Source organism: Hemicordylus capensis, chromosome 4 (assembly GCF_027244095.1).
Source record: "Hemicordylus capensis ecotype Gifberg chromosome 4, rHemCap1.1.pri, whole genome shotgun sequence".
Classification (NCBI taxonomy): Eukaryota; Metazoa; Chordata; class Lepidosauria; order Squamata; family Cordylidae; genus Hemicordylus; species Hemicordylus capensis.
This window is the reverse complement of record NC_069660.1, coordinates 41221-61246: the sequence shown is the minus strand read 5'-3', so window position 1 is coordinate 61246 and position 20026 is coordinate 41221. Positions and strand designations below refer to the sequence as shown.

Genomic DNA, 20026 nt, shown 5'->3' with positions numbered 1-20026 from the left:
CATCTGTAAAGACCTTGAGGATGGAAATAGACACAGAAAAACAAGGCAAGTTTTCCAAAAGATCTCTGAACCTCGAATTAGTATGTTAAGGGATGCCAAAGGACAGATAGTAACTGATTCTGAGAAGATCAAGCAGAGACGGAACGAATATACTGAAAATCTGTACAGCAAGGACATCAGCATCCAAGATACTCTAGAAGATATTCCCTACTTACAAGAACCTCTAGTACGGGAAGATGAAGTTAGATCAGCACTCCGGTCATTGCCAAGTCAGAAGGCTACAGGAACTGATGGAATAGCTACAGAAATATGGCAGGCAACAGAAGAAGAATCGGTCAAGGCTGTAACCAAACTATGCCAGCAAATTTGGAGAACGACACAGTGGCCAACAGATTGGAAGAGGTCAGTCTCCATACCCATACCATACCAAAGAAAGAAGACTTAACAGATTGCACAAATCATCACACAATATCCTTAATTTCACATACTAGCAAAATAATGCTCAGGATCATCCAACGCAGATTAGAGTCCTACGTGGAAAGGGAAATGCCGGATGTTCAAACTGGTTTTAGAAAAGGCCAAGGAACAAGATACATAATTGCTGATGCATGCTGGATAACTGAGAAAGCCAAAGAATACCAGAAAAAAGTCAATATGTGCTTTATTGACTACAGAAAAGCCTTCAGTTGCATCGACCATGTCAAGTTGTGGAATACCCTTAGGAAAATGGGTGTCCCAGAACATCTCATTGTTCTCATGAGAAACCTATACACAGGACAGGAAGCCACAGTCCAGGCAGAACATGGTGAAACAGACTGAACAGAAACATAGGAAACTGCCATATACTGAGTCAGACCATTGGTCTAGCTAGCTCAGTATTGTCTTCACAGACTGGCAGCGGCTTCTCCAAGGTTGCAGGCAGGAATCTCTCTCAGCCCTGTCTTGGAGATGCTGCGAGGGAGGGAACTTGAAACCTTCTGCTCTTCCCAGAGCGGCTTCATCCCCTGAGGGGAATATCCTGCAGTGCTCACACATCAAGTCTCCCATTCATATGCAACCAGGGCAGATCCTGCTTAGCTATGGAGACAAGTCATGCTTGCTACCACAAGACCAGCTCTCCTCTCCCTGTTCCAATGGATCTTAGAACAAATCAATCCAGAATTTTCCCTTAAGGCACAAATGACCAGGCTCAAACTATCATACTTCGGACACATTATGTGAAGACCCACCTCCCTTGAGAAGTCTATAATGCTGGGGAAAGTGGAAGGGAAGAGAAGAAGAGGATGCGCATCAGCAAGGTGGATGAACTCAATTATGACAGCAATGAATGCACCACGGAGAGACCTGAAAGGCCAAGTGGAAGACAGATCATCCTGGAGAAAATCTATCTATGTGGCCACTAAGAGTTGACACCGACTTGACGGCACTTAATCAATCAAATCAATCAATTGTATAAGAACATAGGAAGAGCCCTGCTGGATCAGGCGCAAGTCCAGCATTCTGTTCTCACAGAGGCCCACCCAATGCCCTGGGAAGAGATGAAGGCCTGCCTTCTCTCCTGGTGTGGCTCCCCTGCAACTGGTATTGAGAGGCATCTTCCCTCTGAGTCTGGAAGTAGCCTAGAGCCCTCAAGATTAGTAGCTATCAACAGACCTCTCCATGAATGTGTCTAAACCACTTGTAAGGCCGCCCAAGCTGCTGGCCATCACCACCACATCCCGCGAAAGTGTTTCCTTTTGTCGGTCCTACATTTCCTGCCCCTCAGTTTCTGTTGCGAGAGAGAGCATTGCATGGTGTCCTCCTCCTTCCCCAAATGTCTTGGGCGTTTGTATTTTCCTTTACAGCCCCCCTTGGCCTCTTTGACTGCCTGTCCTGCACCCATTGCTGAGTTCTGCCGGCTCCCAATCGGGACCGTCTGGAACCGGGTGACACACACCATCCTCTTCCCAGGCCCGCAGCAGCAGCAGCAGGGAAGAGCCCTTGCGCTGTTTGGGGGCTTCTTCCGGCAGGCATCTGGCACCTGCGGGTTAGGGTTAGGGGCTCAGCCACCCCTAGGGAGAGGCCAGGCGCGGGGAGCTGCCATGCTCCGACCTGAAAGTCCGCCAGCAGCCGCAGCTGGAGCTTGGCGGTCTGCCCCCCACAAGGAGAACTCGCTCCAGCCGCCCAGACCCCCGCGGGGCGAACGGGTGGGCTGGCGGGGAGCGCAGGGCAGCCGGCGGCGGGGCCGGGAGAGGAGAGGAGAGGAGAGGCGAGGAGCGGGCCGCGCCAGATCGGGCTGGGTTGCTGGGAAGTCGTGGCGCGCCTGGCGCGGGCAGCTCTGCAAACAGCCTCTTGCTCAACCGCGGGCATTCCCAGGCAACCAGCCGCTCAGGAGCGCTGCGACCAGCGGGGCCGGCAGGGGCGGCGGCTCTCATTCCTCTCGGGCCGGACCTGGCCTGTTGCCCGCCCCGGAGCGAGAGGCTCCGCCAGTGTTTACACGTGCAGCCGCCGCCGCCGCCGCCGCCAAGGTCCCAGGCCCGCGGTGCGCTACCTCTAGGCATCCTCCTCCTCCTCCTCCTCCTCCTCGGCGCGTGTTTGCTGGCCGGGCTGGGACCTGCCCGCAGGGCTGCCTCGCATCCGCCCCCCCCCCTCTGCCAGGCAAGGAAGAGGGAAGCGGCTGTCTTGAGACGTTGCTGCTGCCCGGGGTTTCCCCCGCTGAGCCTGCCCGGAGGGGTGGGGGTTGCACAAGGGAGAGGGACGGGACGGGCACTCGTAAGAGCAGCTGCAGGGAAGGCAGCGGAGCGGCCCCCATGGAGCCCCGAGAGGTACAGCCGGGCGCGGGTGGGAGGCGGGAGAGTGGAGAGGGTGCCACGGACCTGACGGCCGCTTGGCCAGGGCGGGCCATCTCTGTTGCTTGATGTCCATGGGGGGGGGGCGTGGAGGTGGGTGGCAGCAGAACGCGACTGGGAGTTCCAGGGAGAGCGTCGGCCCCCAGAAAGCTGGAGCACCCCCACTCCGCTGTCGGATCCCGCTACTGCTCAGCAGCTCCACCTTCAGGCTGGGGGGGGGGCGGCCTGGTAGATCCCCCAGCAAAGAAGTTCGGGGTGTGCCTACAGGGCTGTCCTTAGGGCATGGCAAGCAGGGCGACCACCCTAGGCCCCGCTCTTTTAACCCCCATTAGAATTAACTGGAAGGGGGCCCACTGGCTGATTGGCTCCGGGCCCCACCAGGGCTCTCTCAGGAGAGCCCTGTGTGCCTATATCTCAGACAGAGCGGTGCGGGCTGCGGTGGAAGTCTCCTCCGGAGTTCAGGGCAGAGGGAAGAATCAAACTGTGGAAGTTGTGGTTGGTAAAGCAGGCGCTGAGCCTCAAGAAGCAGAACTGACTGCACCCGGCCCCGGCGAAGCTGGCGAGCCAGTGAAGGAGGATGTGTCGGGACGCTGACTGGAGCCCAGCTCAGCAGGACGTGTTCAAATGGGGGCCCTCTGAGCTGAGGGGCCACCCTAGCTATGACTAGCAGCCCTTGCCGAGGCTCCAGCAGGCAGGCAGAGCTTGCTTGACTGTGAAGCGGCTGGCCCAGGCAGATACTGCAGGGCCAGGCCTGCCCCCACCACTCCCACCCCACTGCCCACTAGCAGGCTGTGTGAGGCTGGCCCCATTCCCTCCTTCTGCGGGCTGCGCTGCAGAGGGAAGGCCCATTGTGGCCCCATGTCTCAGACACCGCTGCGCTACTGAGGCTGCCAGGGCAATTCCCCAGATCACGCTGCAGGCGGAGGAGGTCTGCGGCCACACTGGCCACTGGACATCACACCCCTGAAGGTGCATGCATGGCCCATCCTCCTCCCCCCCCCCCCCGCTATCTTGAGTGGGTTGCTGTTCCTTCTCCCACAAAGGAAGGCAGCAAAGGGATGGGCCAGAGAGCAGCAGCATCACCGCTGCAGCCCAGAGAAATGGGCTAGAGGGGAGAGAGTGCCTGGAGTTCCAAGGGCCTTCTGAAGGCTCAGCCCAGTCTGTATTTTAGAGCCAAGAGCACCCAGAGCCAAGGCCGGAGGGGCTGTGCCAGGGAATTAAGTATGTGAGGGGATAGCCATGATGGGAGGAAGGGCTGCCTGACTGCTGAGGCCTGGAAGGGAACTAGGAGGAGAGCTGGCCTTGTGGCTGCAAGCACAAAGTGTGTCCCCTTTGCTAAGCAGGGTCTGACCTGGTTTGCATTTGAGTGGGAGAGCATGTGTGCGCACCGTGAGATATTCCCATTGGGGGATGGGGCCACTCTGGGAAGAGCACCTGCCTGCTTGCATGCAGAAGGCTCCAAGTTCCCTCCCTGGCGGCATCTCCAGATAGGGCTGGGAGAGATTCCTGCCTGAAGCCCTGGAGAATGTTTTTTAAAAAACATTTTTACATTGAGAAGCCGCTGCCAGTCTGTGTAGACAATACTGAGCTAGATGGACCAAGGGCCGGACTCAGTAGAAGGCAGCCTCCTATGTGCCTATGACAGGGAGATGACTGCAAATGGGTTGGGTCAGTGCAATGTGGTGTTAAAAGGGTATCCGATAGAAGTGGCTGTGCCCAGGTGGGATAATCAGAAGCAGGAAGGTCTAGAGAGAGCACTGAGCGAGAGTGGCCCGGCTCAGAGAGACACATGTCTTCTTGGATGGATTCTCATAATTCAAAGGGTTAGGGTTAGGGTTCAGTGTGTGTGTGTGTGTGTGTTGAGGTGCGGGCGGGGCTGGCCACACTGTGAGATGGGTTAGCAAACTGGAGATGATCGTCTCATAACCCTGAAGCTGGGGAAACCAACCCTTGCTCTTGCCTGGACATCAAAGCACTTTGGTCCCCCCTGCTCTGCCCTATGTGGTCTTTGTACCCAGGGGAAGCCACTGTAGCACCTGTCTCAAATCTTAAAAGCTGAGTTTATGTCTCCAAGCTGAAAGGGCAAGGAATCAAATTTTAAACTCGGCCTTCCAAAGAATTAATCCCAAATTAATTGTAATCCCAAGTTTGACAGTGGAGCAGTTGGCCTCGTGCAGCAGTGGGCTCTCTTTGGCTGGAGCTTTTCACAGGCTGGACAGCCGTCTGCTGTAGCAGATTCCTGCACTGAGCTAGGGTGGTGGGGTGGAGTAGATGACCTCCGAAGTCCCTTCAGGCGTCCCTGACATTTTATGGTCCCATCAAGCCCAGTGGCTTCAGGGTGTGTTAGGAGAATTAGCATTGGGACGCCATCTCCTCCTGTGTGGAGACCTCCCGTGCACACCCAGAGTTGACAGGCTCAGCTCCATTCTTCACTGGCTGGTCATACAACTCTTCAGCCATTTATACAGAATCAAAGCAATTGGTTGTGTTTAAGTGGAAGGGAATGTGGAATAACTAGACCTTGGCAGAAATTGAAGAAAATCTTCAAGTACAAGTTAACTTCCTGGCATGCTGGCCATAAGAGGGGAGGAGCTTTGCCAGCCTCCCTTTTCTCAGTCCAAGAGGGCTTTAAAAAAACACACACAGTACTGTTAGGCTAGACACAAAATATACAGTTCTAAACAAAGAAAGTGCCATTCTAAAGGAATATCTGTGCAGTTCAAAAACTGAAGTCATGCAAAAGTTTTATTACGTTAGGTAATGCAAAAATGACTGGTCAATGAGAAATGTAGACTGAACACCCCACAAGCTTCTGGCTGCTGTTTCCTGCACTTCCCCCAGCTCTATGATGTCCTTGCCTTTGGCTGAGATGGGCAACTGGGGCGGCACGTGGCATCTCAAGTGATTCCCCCCCATCCCAGAATGGGCACCCCCAAGAGCAGAGCTGCAGGGAAGGCAGCAAGGAGGAGGTGAGAGGACAGGTCTGTGCCCTGAGGGGACATTTCCATTAAACTACTCACCACATCCTAAGATCTCTTTCCTGGTTAGTTACAGACAGCTTGGACTAGAGGCTCCCAACCTGTGGTAGTCCAGATGTTGCTGAACTACAATTCCCATCAACCCCAACTACGGTGGCTGGGGATGATGGGAGTTGCAGTTCCGCTGGATTACCACAGGTTGGGAATCCCTGGTTTAGACTCAATCAGCATAATTGTGAAGATGGGTTTTTTTGCCCCAGTGTGCATCACTTACATGGAACCACATTCACCGTTTTGTTGCCCATTCACCCAGCTTGGAGAGATCCTTTTAGAGCTCTTCTCAATCCTTTTTGGTTTTTATCATCTGTGATTTGCAAACTTGGCTACCAACTCCAGTACTGGGCTCCAACTCCAGATCATTTATAAGTAGTGGCCCACATACAGCACACTGGAACAGGATGTGTGTCACGCCCTCGAGCTCCGACAGCGAGGAGGAAGGGGAAGCTGTCAACTTTCCAGCTGATTCAGGAGTGTCTGAGGGGCAGAGCCCGGCTGTCAGCGTTCATGAAACGGCTGTGGTAGATCCAACTAATGATTTAGAGCAGGCACGGCAACCTGAGTCAGCGGAAGGCGTGGGGGACCAATGCGAAGAAGAGCTAAGCAATGAAACATCACTGACTCCACAACAGCGCAGGCTCACGAGACGTAGAACACAATTAGAGGCTGTTAGGAGGAGCAAACGCCTGTGGCTGAGGGCTGACAAGCCTTGAATTCCTACCAGCTGGGAGCTCTCAGCTTGCTCTATAAATCACATCTCCAGCTTCCTGCTCATTGCTGAGAATCAACGTTCGTCAACATTCTTGTCGACAGCGTTCAGCCAAGCCGTATCCGATTTCAGCAGCTCCGCTTGCTTCGTGAACTTCCTTAGCAGCTGGCCAGACCTTGACATGTGTGTGTGTGTAAACCAGCACCTGTGGGGTTGTGGAACAGGGCTGGTTCCCTCCTGCAAGCTTGCAAGGGGTTGCCTCCATTGTTCCCAACGGAACAGGGCTGGGCTGGGGCCACTGAGAGGGCAGTGGAATGTATGTGGGGAGGGCGCCGGGTTTTGAGCAGAATGCAGGGGAGTAACTACCATTAGGCAAGGGGAGGCAGCTGCCTGGGGGCCCCCACACCTCGAGGGACCCCCCAGAGGCAAGTCACATGTGAAGTGAGTGTGTATCAGTGAGGGGCCCATTTTAAAATTTTGTCTCTGGGCCCGCTCCAGCCTCGTTACGCCCCTGGCAGAATGGATACTTACGGGTGGGAGTATTCACTGCTGCCAAATGCTGTGGGGCACAGGGGTGCCCCGCAGGTGGGGTGCACCGGGAATATGCCCTGTTGCTCTATCAGCCAGTCTGAGCCTGAAATGGAAGCAGTATTGTGCAGCTGCACAATTTTAAGTTGGGACAGAACTGCCTCATTCTGCAACATTGTGAGTGCTGAGTTAGACACACACACAACATTGTGGGCAGTGCTGAACTGCCCGCATTTTGCTGCACTGTATCCAATAGTACAGGTCCATGGGATACCCCACTGATTACTTTCATCCAGTATGAGAACTAGCTGTTTTCTTTTGCCTTCAGCTTCCTGTTGTTTAACCAGTTATTAATCTGTAAGAGAACCATTCCATTATCCCATGGGCATAAAGAGACTTTTGTCAAAAGCTTCCTGGAAATCCAAGTGTATAGCCTCTACCAGTTCATCCCTATGCACAAATCTGTTGACATTGTCAAACACCTCTAAACAGCTGATGAACATAGGAACATAGGAAGCTGCTATATACTGAGTCAGACCATTGGTCTAGCTAGCTCAGTATTGTCTTCACAGACTGGCAGCGGCTTCTCCAAGGTTGCAGGCAGGAATCTCTCTCAGCCCTGTCTTGGAGATGCTGCCTGGGAGCGAACTTGGAAACTTCTGCTCTTCCCAGAGCGGCTTCATCCCCTGAGGGGAAGATCTTGCAGTGCTCACACATCAAGTCTCCCATTCAGATGCAACCAGGGCAGACCCTGCTTAGCTAAGGGGACAAGTCATGCTGGCTACCACAAGACCAGCTCTCCTCTCATTTGCAAAAACCCTTTGCAGACCCTTCCTCAGCAAAACTGGTTCTTCTATATCAGTAGTCTTAATTGGAAGGCTTGTGAGACAATGTTGGCTCATGAGAACATAAGATGAAGGAGAAGGTAAGAAAGCCCCACTGGATCAGGCCCAAGGCCCATCCAGTCCAGCATCCTGACCAGCATCCTGACTCACACTGTGGCCAACCAGGTGCATCTGGGAAGCCTGCAAGCAGGGGAAAGGGGACATCTTCCTCCCAGCACTCAGTGTTCAGGGGCCTGCCACCTTTGATTCTGATGGAAGTATACAGCAAGCCTAGTCTCAGTTAATGTCCCTAACCTCCATGGATTTGTCTAACCCCTTTTAAAACCCATCTTGATTTGTGGCCATCACCACACCCAGTGGCAGTGAATTCCATAGTTTAATGATATGTTGGCGAAAGAAGTACTTTCTTTTGTCTCTCAGCATTTAGCATCAACAGGTGACTCCAAGTTGCACACCACAATCCCAAGACCCTTTTTCTGGTCAGTCACTGCCAACTCAGACACCATCAGTGTATATGTACAGTTGAGATTTTTTGCCCCGGAGTGCATCACTTTATAGTTAATTACACTGAACTGCATATGCCATTTAAAGCCCATTCACTTCTATAGATCATTTTGGAGCGCTTCACAATACTTATTCATTTAGCATTTTGAATAATTTGGTGACATCAGCAAACCTGACCACCTCACTGCTCACCCCTAAGTCCAGAATATTTATGAACAAGTTGAAAAGCACTGGCCCTAATACAGACACTTCCCTCATGATTCCTCCACAGGGAAAAAAAAACCCTATTCATTTGTTCCTACTCTCTGTTTTCTGTTCTTTAACCAGTTGCTAACTGAGAAGAGGACCTGTCCGCTTTCCCAGTGGCTGCTAAGTTGACCCAGGAGCCTTTGGTGGGAGATTTGGTCAACAGTTTTTTGAAAATTTTCAGCTTCAAAGCCCAGTGCATTTTGTTGTTCTATTGCTGCTAATGCTATTAATATGTCAATCTAGCCTTTATCTGTATATATTGTGTTTTACTTTTTTTCCCTTTACTTTTTTTTTCTTTTTTTTGCTATCAGCTGCCATTAATTTTCCCTCCCGCTGCTCTTTTCCAGCCTCTGATGCAGGAAAGTGGAAAGGAAATAAGGTTTTTGATTTTTACTGTTTGCTAAAAGTTTGCATCATAAAAGAGACAGTAAGCTGCTGGGGCTGGGAGATGAGAGGCAGAAGCTTACCTGCATAGGAATACAGGAAGCGGCAGTATACTGAGGTCCATCTAGCTCAGTATTGTCTACACAGAATGGCAGCGGCTTCTTCAAAGTTACAGGCAGGAGTTTCTCTCAGCCCTGTCTTGGAGATGCTGCCAGGGAGGGGAATTGAGGACCTTCTGCATGAAAGCAGGCAGGTGCTTGTCCCAGAGCAGGCCCATCATCCCCTTAGGGGAATATCTTTCAGTGTTCACATGTAGTCTCCCATTCAAATGCAAACCGGGGCTGGGGATGATGGGAGTTGTAGTTCAGCAACATCTGGAGTGGCCTAGGTTGGGGACCCCTGGCTTAGACCCAATCAGCATAATTCTGAAGATGGGACAGGGACAGAGGGAGGCCAGTGGCAGCCCGAGTTCTGCTGCCACTGCGCCCCTAACCCTGCCCCCCACCGCATCGGACATCAGACACAGGGCTGTGGTTCATCTCCCAAATGGGGCTGCATGGCACAGGAGTGTTGCTTTCGCAGCGTGGCCGGAGCAACTCTCCCTGCCTTTAAAATCTCTTAACTTCCTTTTCCTCATTCATAGTGGCTCACGTACAGTGCAGCGAGTCACTAGTCCAAGAGAGAGGCGATGGCCTTGTTGCTTCCGAGCCACTCTGCAGCCTGCTGCTGTTGCTGTTGCTGCTGACCTCTGTGGCTCCTAAGGCGTGCATCATGAGCAGGCTTCCAGTGACACTTCCATCATTGGCAATGGAAGGAGCGTCAGAGGTGCAATGATGCACTCCTTCATTGTCACGGAGTAGCCAGAGGGGCGGAAGCAGTGCAGCCTACAGTGCGCTACAGAGCATCTCAGAAGGGTGCCTCTCTTCTTGGATTGGAGGCTTGCTGCTGCACATATGTAAGCCAATATGTTTGCATCTTGCCCTCTCAGAACCCTAATGAGGAGATGAGTTAAAGAAAAGTTGGACTAGGTTGTTAAGAAGGTCAAGTCTCTCCAAGATGCTTGGGGTTTATTTAAAATCGTAATAACAGAAGTTCAGCTGGAACGTATGTACCTGGTTAGAAAAAGTACAAACCAGTCCAAGAAGATGCCAGTGGGTTAAAGACAAACTTCAAGGAAGCTATAAAATGCACGAACGCTTAGCTGGCCATGTCAAAAGAGAACAAAAAGGAACAGACTTGCAAAACATATCTGACTATAAGAAACATTACAAAAAAGAATGTGAGGAGCATATTACTAGAAACATTGTCAATTTAAAAAGCACACCTCCTTTAAATGCATTAAAATTAGGAAACCAGCCAGGGAGGCTGTTGAACTGTCAGAAGAGAGCAGTGTGAAAGGACCAGTAAAGACAGATAGCGCACCCAGAAACTGAATTCTTTGCATCAGTCTTCACTGCAGAGGCATAGCAATGACTCAGCTGCTTCTTTGGGGGAGGGCTTCTGAAGAGTTGCACCAACTAAAGAGATCCGCTGATATCTAGGGCACAGAAAGAACTTCCTGCTGACGGTACACGGAGAAGGAGAAGGAGAAGGAGAAGGGGGAGAACAAATTGCTTCTCTCCCCCTCCTCTCAAAAGCCCCCTTTGCTTCCAGGAATAAGTCCAAGAGGGCTGTGCAGCCCTCACAGAGATAATCCTGGACACAAAAAGGGGTCTGGTGGGGAGGGGAGAGAAGTGAACATCTGTCCTATCCCCGTTCCTGCACAGTAGCCCTAACCTTTGTTGGAAATTAAAGGACTTTGCGCTGTCTCTTTGCCTCAGACAGTGGAGGACAGACTAGTAAGTCAGAGGGCTAGAGGGTCAAGACATTTTTCATCCCTTCTCCACTGGTCTGATGCTATCCCTTTGAAATGTAGATTACTAATCTTAGGGGATTCAACTTCCTTCCTCCTTCTCCCTTTTTTTACCTGGCTGTCTACCTTGCAACATGGTAAGTTTCTCTCCCTGCACCATATGTGCAGAGAGGATGCAGAATCCATCTGCATCCAGATAGATAGATAGATTAGAGATCCTAACTCCTCACTTTCCTATCTATAATGGAGTTCCTTAATAAATGCTTTTTATATTGATTTGAAACTATGAATTGGCTCCAAGTTACTTTACTCTCAGCACACGCGCATGCCTAACTAATCTAAACTGCTGTGTTGTGCCTCTGTGCACTCTGCTATAACGAGAAAGGGATTCTCTCACCACAGAGAATTTCCAACAACCTTAACCCAAACTGCACTTATCCTGGAGAAACTGTAATTAAAACCAATGGAGCCTACTCCTAAGTAGGCATGCATAGGACTGCACTATAAAGTTGAGGAAGTAGGCACTTAGCATTCATTAATGTCAAAAGGCAGCCTCCCCTTCAAGCATCCTCTACTTAAAAAAAAGGGACAAGGTTCCACACGAGACTTGCTTACACCTTTTCCAAGCAGCCTCCTCAAAATATAGGGCTGCACATTTTGCTCCAGCTTCTGGAAGAGCTAGAGCTTAAGCTCTTTTGTTTGTTTGTTTGTTTAAAAAAGCTGGGAATCTGGGCTCATAATGGACAAAACAGGCCATCAAAACAGGCCAGTAGATGGGACAAAACAAGTGAGATGCCTAATAAAATCGGTGAAAGAAATACCCGGACAACCAGGGCATATACCAACCCTATGCCTCTCAATCTCTTCATCCAATATTTGTATTGTTCTTATTATAGTTCCTAGGGCAGTAGACACGATTGCGCTCAAGCATCCCTCCGACCCGCTTCAAAACCGGCCCCTTGGCATATGGAAGATCTATGGGGGCTGAAGCAGCGAGGTAGACGACTAGAGTGTAAGTGGAGAAAGACTCAACTTGAATCTGACATATTGTGACATAGAGCACATTTAAAGATCTATGCTCAGGCAATATGTGCGGCAAAGAAGCAATTCTTTTCTGTCTGTATTGCCTCTGCGAGTTCACGTCCAGTGGAGGAGTTCAGGGTTGTGAGGGGACTAGTATCCGCCCCCCCCCTCCCTTGAACCAGAATTTGGAGTCATCAGTTACCCGCTGCAATGTGTTAAAAGAGTTTTTAGCAGATAAAATCTCTCAGATTTGGGCTGACCTAGATGAAGACTCCACAATTAATTTGATGTCTGAACTGGAGGTGTCCAACAACTCCTCTTATGCAATTCAACTGGATCGGTTTCAGTTTGTGACTCCAGAGGATGTGGACAAGCTGCTTGGAGCAGTGAGACCCACCACTTGTTCTCTTGACCATTGTCCAACATGGCTTGTTCTATTTAGCAGAGAGGCTGTTGTAGACAGCCTGGTGGAAATTATAAATGCTTTTCTGAGGGAGGGCAAGATGCCTCCTTGTCTTAAGGAGGCTATTATTATTATTATTATTATTATTATTATTATTATTATTATTATTATTAGACCAGACCAGAGAAGATAACCCCCAGTGAGGCACTACCTTGGCGTGGTTTCGGGGCTTGTGTGCTCTGATGAAGGTGAGAGCTATGCCAGAGGTCCAACCATACTGGACAGGTCTCACCAGAGGAGCCAGACAAAGAGTGCCTCTCCCAACAACAATATGGTGAGACGTAACTTTAATAAATCTATACCGGATCGGTCGTCGCCCGGGTCAACAAGGTCCGCGCCAGGTGCTATAGTCCCTGGACATCTGGTGGCAAGTGGGCAACAGGACTCAGGATCTTCAGTTGAGAAACCAGGGCTGGAGACTGCAGGGTTACTGGAAGAAACGTCGCTTAATCAAAAAAAATATATGAAAAATGCCAACAAGGAAATAATGATCTGCTATTACAAGTCTAGTCCAACTAGAAGAGGTTATTTAAAAAGAATGTACCAAATTTGGAAAGAGAAGCATCCAGATACAGAAATAACAGAACAAAGGCTAGCAGACCAGAGAAGATTCATAATAAGAAATAAAGTATTCACAGGAGTTGAGCTGAAAGAACTGCATAGAGCAACACAGGCTCAAGATATGGAAGAAGAATTACCACCAATTGAAGAAGTTGCTCAGGCGCAGGTGGAGGAGGTGTTGGAAATAGAGGATGCCACTGTTGATGAACTGTTTCAAAATCAAAACCAGGCAACTGCCCCTTTGCCTTCACCTCAAAAACCCGAATGCCGTTTAACAGAAAAGCAACAAGAACTAAAGCAAAAAATAACTGAGCACATGAACCAAACAACCACCAGGGTTTGACTTCCAGCTCTAAAAACAGTTGCCAAAAAACAACTTGCTCAGGCATTAAAAGATGTCAATGCTGCACTTGCAGAAATAACAACCAATAATTTGCAAGTAACAAACCAACTAATGTACAGTGCAGCAACAATAATAACACAAGAGCTCGGATATAAGATTAGTGGACCTGTAAAAAAAGAAAGCAGTACATCACCTAAATGGAAGATTAGATTAGAAAATAAAATTGCCAGGCTTAGATCAGATGCTAGTAAATTGAAAGATATGAAAGACAAGAAGCTGAAGAATGAAACCACCAAACAGTATCTGATCCAAAAATACCACCTAGATTCAAGGAGAATTAGAGAAGTCCTGGAAATAATAAATCAGCAAATAACAGCAGTGTCAAAGAAGATTAGCAGATACGAAGCCAGAATTACACAACACAGGCAGAATCTCCAATTCCAGTCGAATCAGAGACGTTTCTACCAAAGCACAGAAGGAGAAACTGCGAGAAACGTAGAAACACCAAATAAAGAAGAAACAGTGCAATTCTGGGGGAAATTATGGGACAATACAATAGATTATAATAAAAAAGCAGGCTGGATGAAAGAGGTCAAAAATGTAACCAACAAATGCAAGATCTAATAATAACACCAGAATTAATAAGTGAAAGGGCAAAGAAAATTAAAAATTGGACTGCGCCAGGCGATGATGAACTGCATGGCTTTTGGCTTAAACACCTAACAAGCCTTCATAAACAACTATCAAAACAGTTCAATCACATTTTGCAAGGCAGTGATATTGAACAATGGCTAACAACTGGGAAAACTCATCTCATCATGAAAGACCCAGCAAAAGGTGCAGTTCCAAGTAATTATAGACCGATAACCTGCCTGCCAACCATGTTCAAATTATTAACTGGAATAATAGCAGATGAAGTGATGCAACACTTATTAACTAACAAACAGCTTCCAGTTGAACAGAAAGGAAATTGCCCGAACACCAGAGGCACAAAAGACCAGCTGCTGATTGACAAAATGATTTTAGAAAACTGCAAGAGAAGAAAAACAGATCTAAGTGTTGCATGGATTGACTACAAGAAAGCCTTCGATTCATTGCCTCACACATGGATACCAAAATATTTAGAAACAACTGGTGTCAGCAAAGACATTCAGATATTTATAAAAAAAGCAATGAGCATGTGGAGTACACCGTTAATAATCAATGACGAGACACTTGGACAGGTTAGCATTAGAAGAGGCATTTTCCAAGGGGACTCACTATCCCCTCTGTTGTTTGTAACTGCCATGACCCCACTTTCACAAATACTAAACAAAACAGGCCTCAGATGCCAAACATCTAAAACATCAAATAAAATCAACCATCTGCTGTACATGGACGATCTGAAGTTGTATGGAAAGTCCCAGTCAGAAATCGAATCACTGCTAAACACTGTCTGTATATTCAGTAGCGATATAGCAATGGAGTTTGGACTAGACAAGTGTGCTGCATTAATAATGAACAGAGGGAAAATAACAAAAACAGAAGGAATAGAACTGCCCAATGGAAGCAAGATCAAGAACCTGGAAGAGAAAGAACATTACAAATACTTGGGCATTCTCCAGGCTGATAACATTGCACACACTGAAGTTAAAAGAAAAATTGGAAGTGAATACATCAGGAGAGTTAGAAAACTCCTCAAGTCCAAACTCAATGGCGGGAACACCATACAAGCCATCAACACCTGGGCTATACCTGTTATCAGATACACTGCAGGAATAATAGACTGGACCCAGGCAGAGCTAGAGACGCTAGATCGTAAGACCAGGAAAATCATGACCATCAATCATGCTCTGCACCCCCACAGTGATGTCGATAGGCTATACCTCCCTCGCAGCTCAGGTGGAAGAGGAATGCTGCAAGTCCATCAAACAGTAGAGGAGGAGAAAAGAGGCCTTGAAGAATATATAAGGGACAGTGAAGAAGATGCACTTCAAATGGTCAATAACGAGAAACTATTCAACACCAATGAAACAAAGCAGGCCTACAAAGAAAGAACAAGTCAAGAACCAAGCAGAAAAATGGAAAAATAAGCCCCTGCATGGTCAATATTTGCACAATATAAGTGGAAAATCAGACATCACCAAGACCTGGCAATGGCTTAAGAATGGCAACTTGAAGAAAGAAACAGAGGGTTTAATACTGGCTGCACAAGAACAGGCACTAAGAACAAATGCAATAAAAGCAAAAGTAGAAAAGTCAACAACAAACAGCAAGTGCTGCCTTTGTAAAGAAGCAGATAAAACCGTGGACCACCTAATCAGCTGTTGTAAAAAGATCACACAGACTGACTACAAACAAAGGCATGACAAGGTAGCAGGGATGATATACTGGAACATCTGCAAAAAATACAAGCTACCTGTAGCCAAGAATTGGTGGGACCATAAAATGGAAAAAGTTGAAGAAAATGAAGATGTAAAAATATTATGGGACTTCCGACTACAAACAGACAAACATCTGCCACACAATACACCAGATATAACTGTAGTCGAGAAGAAAGAAAAACAAGTTAAAATAATCGACATAGCAATACCAGGGGATAGCAGAATAGAAGAAAAAGAAATAGAAAAAATCACCAAATACAAAGATCTACAAATTGAAATTGAAAGGCTGTGGCAGAAAAAGACCAAAATAATCCCAGTGGTAATTGGTGCTCTGGGTGCAGTTCCAAAAGACCTTGAAGAGCACCTCAACACCATAGGGGTCACAGAAATCACCATCAGCCAATTACAAAAAGCAGCTTTACTGGGAACAGCCTATATTCTGCGACGATATCTATAACAATTGACAATAAAATTCAGCCATCCCAGGTCCTTGGAGGACTCGATGTCTGGATAAAACAAACCAGTCAATGACACCTGTCTGACTGTGTAAACAAGAAATAATAAATAATTCGATTTCTATACCGCCCTTCCAAAAATGGATCAGGGCGGTTTACAAAGAGAAATAACAAACAAAAAAGATGGCTCCCTGTCCCCAAAGGGCTCACATTCTAAAAAGACACACACCAGCAACAGTCACTGGAAGTACTGTGCTGGGGGTGAAAAGGGCCAGTTACTCTCCCCCTGCTAAATAAAGAAAATCACCACGGGGTGCCTCTTTGCCCAGTGAGCAGGGGAGCAGCTTGTCCACATCCTCAGGAGTCACGAACTGAAACCGATCCAGTCGAATCGCATAAGAGGAGTTGTTGGACACCTCCAGTTCAGACATCAATTATTAGACCTCTTCTAAAGAAGCCTGTGTTAGATCCCTCAGAGTTGAGCAATTATAGGCTAGTTTCCAACCTCACATGGCTGGGCAAGGTAATTGAGAGGGTGGTGGCCTCTCAGCTCCAGGCAGTCTTGGAGGAAACTGATTATCTAGACCCATTTCAAACTGGTTTTCGGGAGGCTGTGGGGTGGAGACTGCCTTGGTTGGCCTGGTGGATGATCTCCAATAGGGAATTGACAGAGGAAGTGTGACTCTGTTGGTCCTTTTGGATCTCTTGGTGGCTTTCATTATTATAGACCATAGTATCCTTCTGGAATGTCTGAGGGTGCTGGGGGTGGGAGGCACTGTTTTACAGTGGTTCCGCTCCTACCTCTCGGACAGATTCCAGATGGTGTTGATTGTAAATAATAAAATAAATATTGGAGATTGTTGCTCTTTGAAATCTGAGCTTAAGTGTGGTGTCCCTCAAGGCTCCATACGTTCTCCAATGCTTTTTAACATCTACATGAAACTGCTGGGAGAGATCATCAGGGGATTTGGAGCTGGGTGTTACCAATACGCTGATGACACCCAGATCTACTTCTCCATGTCAGCTTCTTCAGGAGATGGCATATCCTCCCTAAATGCCTGCCTGGAAGCAGTAATGGGCTGGATGAGGGAGAATAAACTGAAACTGAATCCAGATAAGACGGAGGTACTTATTGTGCAGGGTCAGAACTCCAGAGGCTATTTTGATCTACCTGTTCTAGATGGGGTCACATTTCCCCAAAAGGAACAGGTTTGCAGTCTGGGAGTACTTCTGGATCCACACCTCTCCCTGGTTTCTCAGGTTGAGACCAAGGGTGCTTTCTATCAGCTTCAGCCGATACACGTTGCACCTATTTCTCGAGATCAATGACCTCACAACAGTGGTACATCTGTTGGTAACCTCCAGACTTGACTTCTGTAATGCGCTCTACGTGGGGCTGCCTTTGTACGTAGTCCGGAAACTTCAGTTGGTTCAGAACGCGGCAGCCAGGTTGGTCTCTGGGTCATCTCGGAGAGACCATGTTACTCCTTTACTGATGGAGCTACACTGCTGCCAATAGGTTTCCAGACAAAATACAAAGTGCTAGTTATAACTTATAAAGCCCTAAATGGCTTAGGCCCTGGGTATCTAAGAGAGCATCTTCTTCACTACCAGCCCCACCGCCGCCCATTGAGGTCATCTGAGGAGATCCGTCTCCAGTTACTGCCAACTCGTTTGGTGGCTACACAGAGTTGGGCCTTCTCGGTCGCTGCCCCAAGATTGTGGAATGCGCTCCCTGCTGAGATGTGATCCTCCCCATCTCTGGCAATTTTCAAAAAACACCTGAAAACCCATCTTTTCATCCAAGCTTGTTCGGCTTTTAAAAATTGTTTGTTTTAATTTTATGATTGATTTTAAACTCTTGATTTGTGTTAACTTTTATATGTGTTTTGTTTTATGTTAACCGCCCAGAGACGAAAGTTTGGGTGGTATATAAGTTTGATGAATTAATGAATGAATGAATGATTATGGAACAGTCAGGAGAGGCAGAAGCCACTGTTCCTGTGGTAGCCTTCCAGTGCAGATGAAGCATCTTAGTGGTTGATGGGCATCATCATGGACAGATAAATGATAGGGGAGGAGATCTTGTTGCTGAGCATTTAAGTGGCACATCACATGACTGCTGGCTGGCCTATTTTTGAAGGGATAAGTGGACATTTGTGGCCAGAGCGGGAGGGAGGAAGTGCCCTGAAGCACAGCGTGACTGGAGGTGTCCACAGGCCTGACTGTGTGTGTCTTTCATTGACAGTTGTTGCCATTGTGGAACTTCTCGATGCTGCCGCCTGGTGACTCCATGTGGAACAGGAGCAATGTGACCTCCGGCTGTTCAGAGAGTGCCGATTTCCAGTACCTCCTCTTCCCTGTGGCCTACAGCCTGGTCTTTGTCCTGGGCCTCACTGGGAATCTCTTTGTGTTGGGCTACTTCCTTCGCACCAAGTCAGCGACTGCCCCAGCCAATGTCTTCCTAGTCAACCTGGCCACCATTGACCTCCTCTTTGTTCTGACCTTGCCCTTTCGCATTGCCTACCACAGCCTGCATAATGACTGGATCTTTGGGGAGGCCCTCTGCAAAATCACTGGCTGCCTGTTCTTCGCCAACCTGTACGGGAGCTCCCTGTTCCTCGCCTGCATCTGCCTGGAGCGCTACGTGGCTGTGGTGCACCCGCTGCGGCATCTGCAATTCCGGCAGCTCCGCTACCGTGTGGTGGCTGTGCTGGTGGTGTGGGCAGTGCTTGTCACAGCCATTCTGTACCTGGCGCTCCGTGGGCCCCTGACCAGCTCTTTTGCTGACGGCCGCACAGCCTGCCTGGAGAACTTCTCCTCCAGCTCCTGGAAGGGGCGCATCTCTTCTGTCAGCATCTTCGCTGCTGTGGTTGGATTCCTGCTGCCACTCATCCTGATTGGGGTGTGCTATCCACTGATCGCTTGGCAGCTGTTGGCATCCCCAGGAATGCAGCCTGGATCACGTGCAGTGAAACGCAAGGCACTGCGGACCGTGCTGGTGGTCCTGGCGGTCTTCCTAGTCTGCTTTGCTCCCTACCATCTGGTGCAGCTGGTGCACACACTTGGCCGGGTGGGCATTCTGGGTGGCTGCCCACTCATTCGTGCCACCTATATTGCCAGGCGCGTCACCATGGCACTCACCAGTGTCAACGCCTGTCTCGATCCTCTGGTCTACTACTTTGCTGCAGAGCGCTTTGCTTGGCAACCAGACTGGTGTAAATGTGGCTGTTGGTGCCACCCACAAAAGTCCCAATGGCCCTTGCGCCTCCGTGTGCTCTCTCCCAGTAAAGGACCTTCCTCTGGAGAAAGCACCACCAGGCCTGGCCCAGAGCACTTAGAGGACTCTCAGCCACCATCGTCCCCACTGGCCATCTGAGCAGCAGTTGCTTACTCTCTTCTGCTGGAGATGACCCACCTTGGCCATGGTCATTACGCATGTGAGCTACTGAGAGAGAAGATGTGGATGCAGAGGCATAGCAAGGGCATTGGGGGTGGGGCTGTGTCTCCCCCCCTCCCGTGAAGTGCATCCCCCACTCACCTCCACTCCTGCTGCCCACCTCTGCTTGCCAGCACTTCTTGCTTCTGGCCTGGGAACAGGAAGTGCTGGCTAGCAGAGGTGGGTGTAGGCAGGGGGTGGCGGAGGCAGGCAGGCGGGTGCGAAGAGAGCTGGTGGGTGGCCGGAGGCAGGCAGCTGTGGCAGCAGGCCAGGTGGGGGAGGGGGAGGGGGAGGTGGCCCTTGGGGCAGAGCGGCTCATGGTCCAAGGATACCACCTGGGAACCCTGGTAGCGGCTCTGCCCCGTGCAGATGGCTCTCCTGCACCATAGCCTTTGCCTTCTGCTTTCAGTCCTGAGATAAAGAATTGTGCTACAGGGAAAGCCCC

At 49.1% G+C, this 20026-nt stretch overlaps 1 protein-coding gene across 1 annotated transcript; it reads left to right on the top strand.

Moving 5' to 3' along the window:
• The first annotated feature begins 2749 nt into the window (after positions 1-2749).
• LOC128324857 (lysophosphatidic acid receptor 6-like) lies at positions 2750-19670 on the top strand. The gene is made up of 2 exons (XM_053249950.1): positions 2750-2804; positions 18391-19670. The coding sequence occupies exons 1-2, from the start codon at positions 2790-2792 to the stop codon at positions 19519-19521; spliced, it is 1146 nt and encodes a 381-aa protein (XP_053105925.1). The 5' UTR covers positions 2750-2789; the 3' UTR covers positions 19522-19670.
• Positions 19671-20026: the final 356 nt, after the last annotated feature.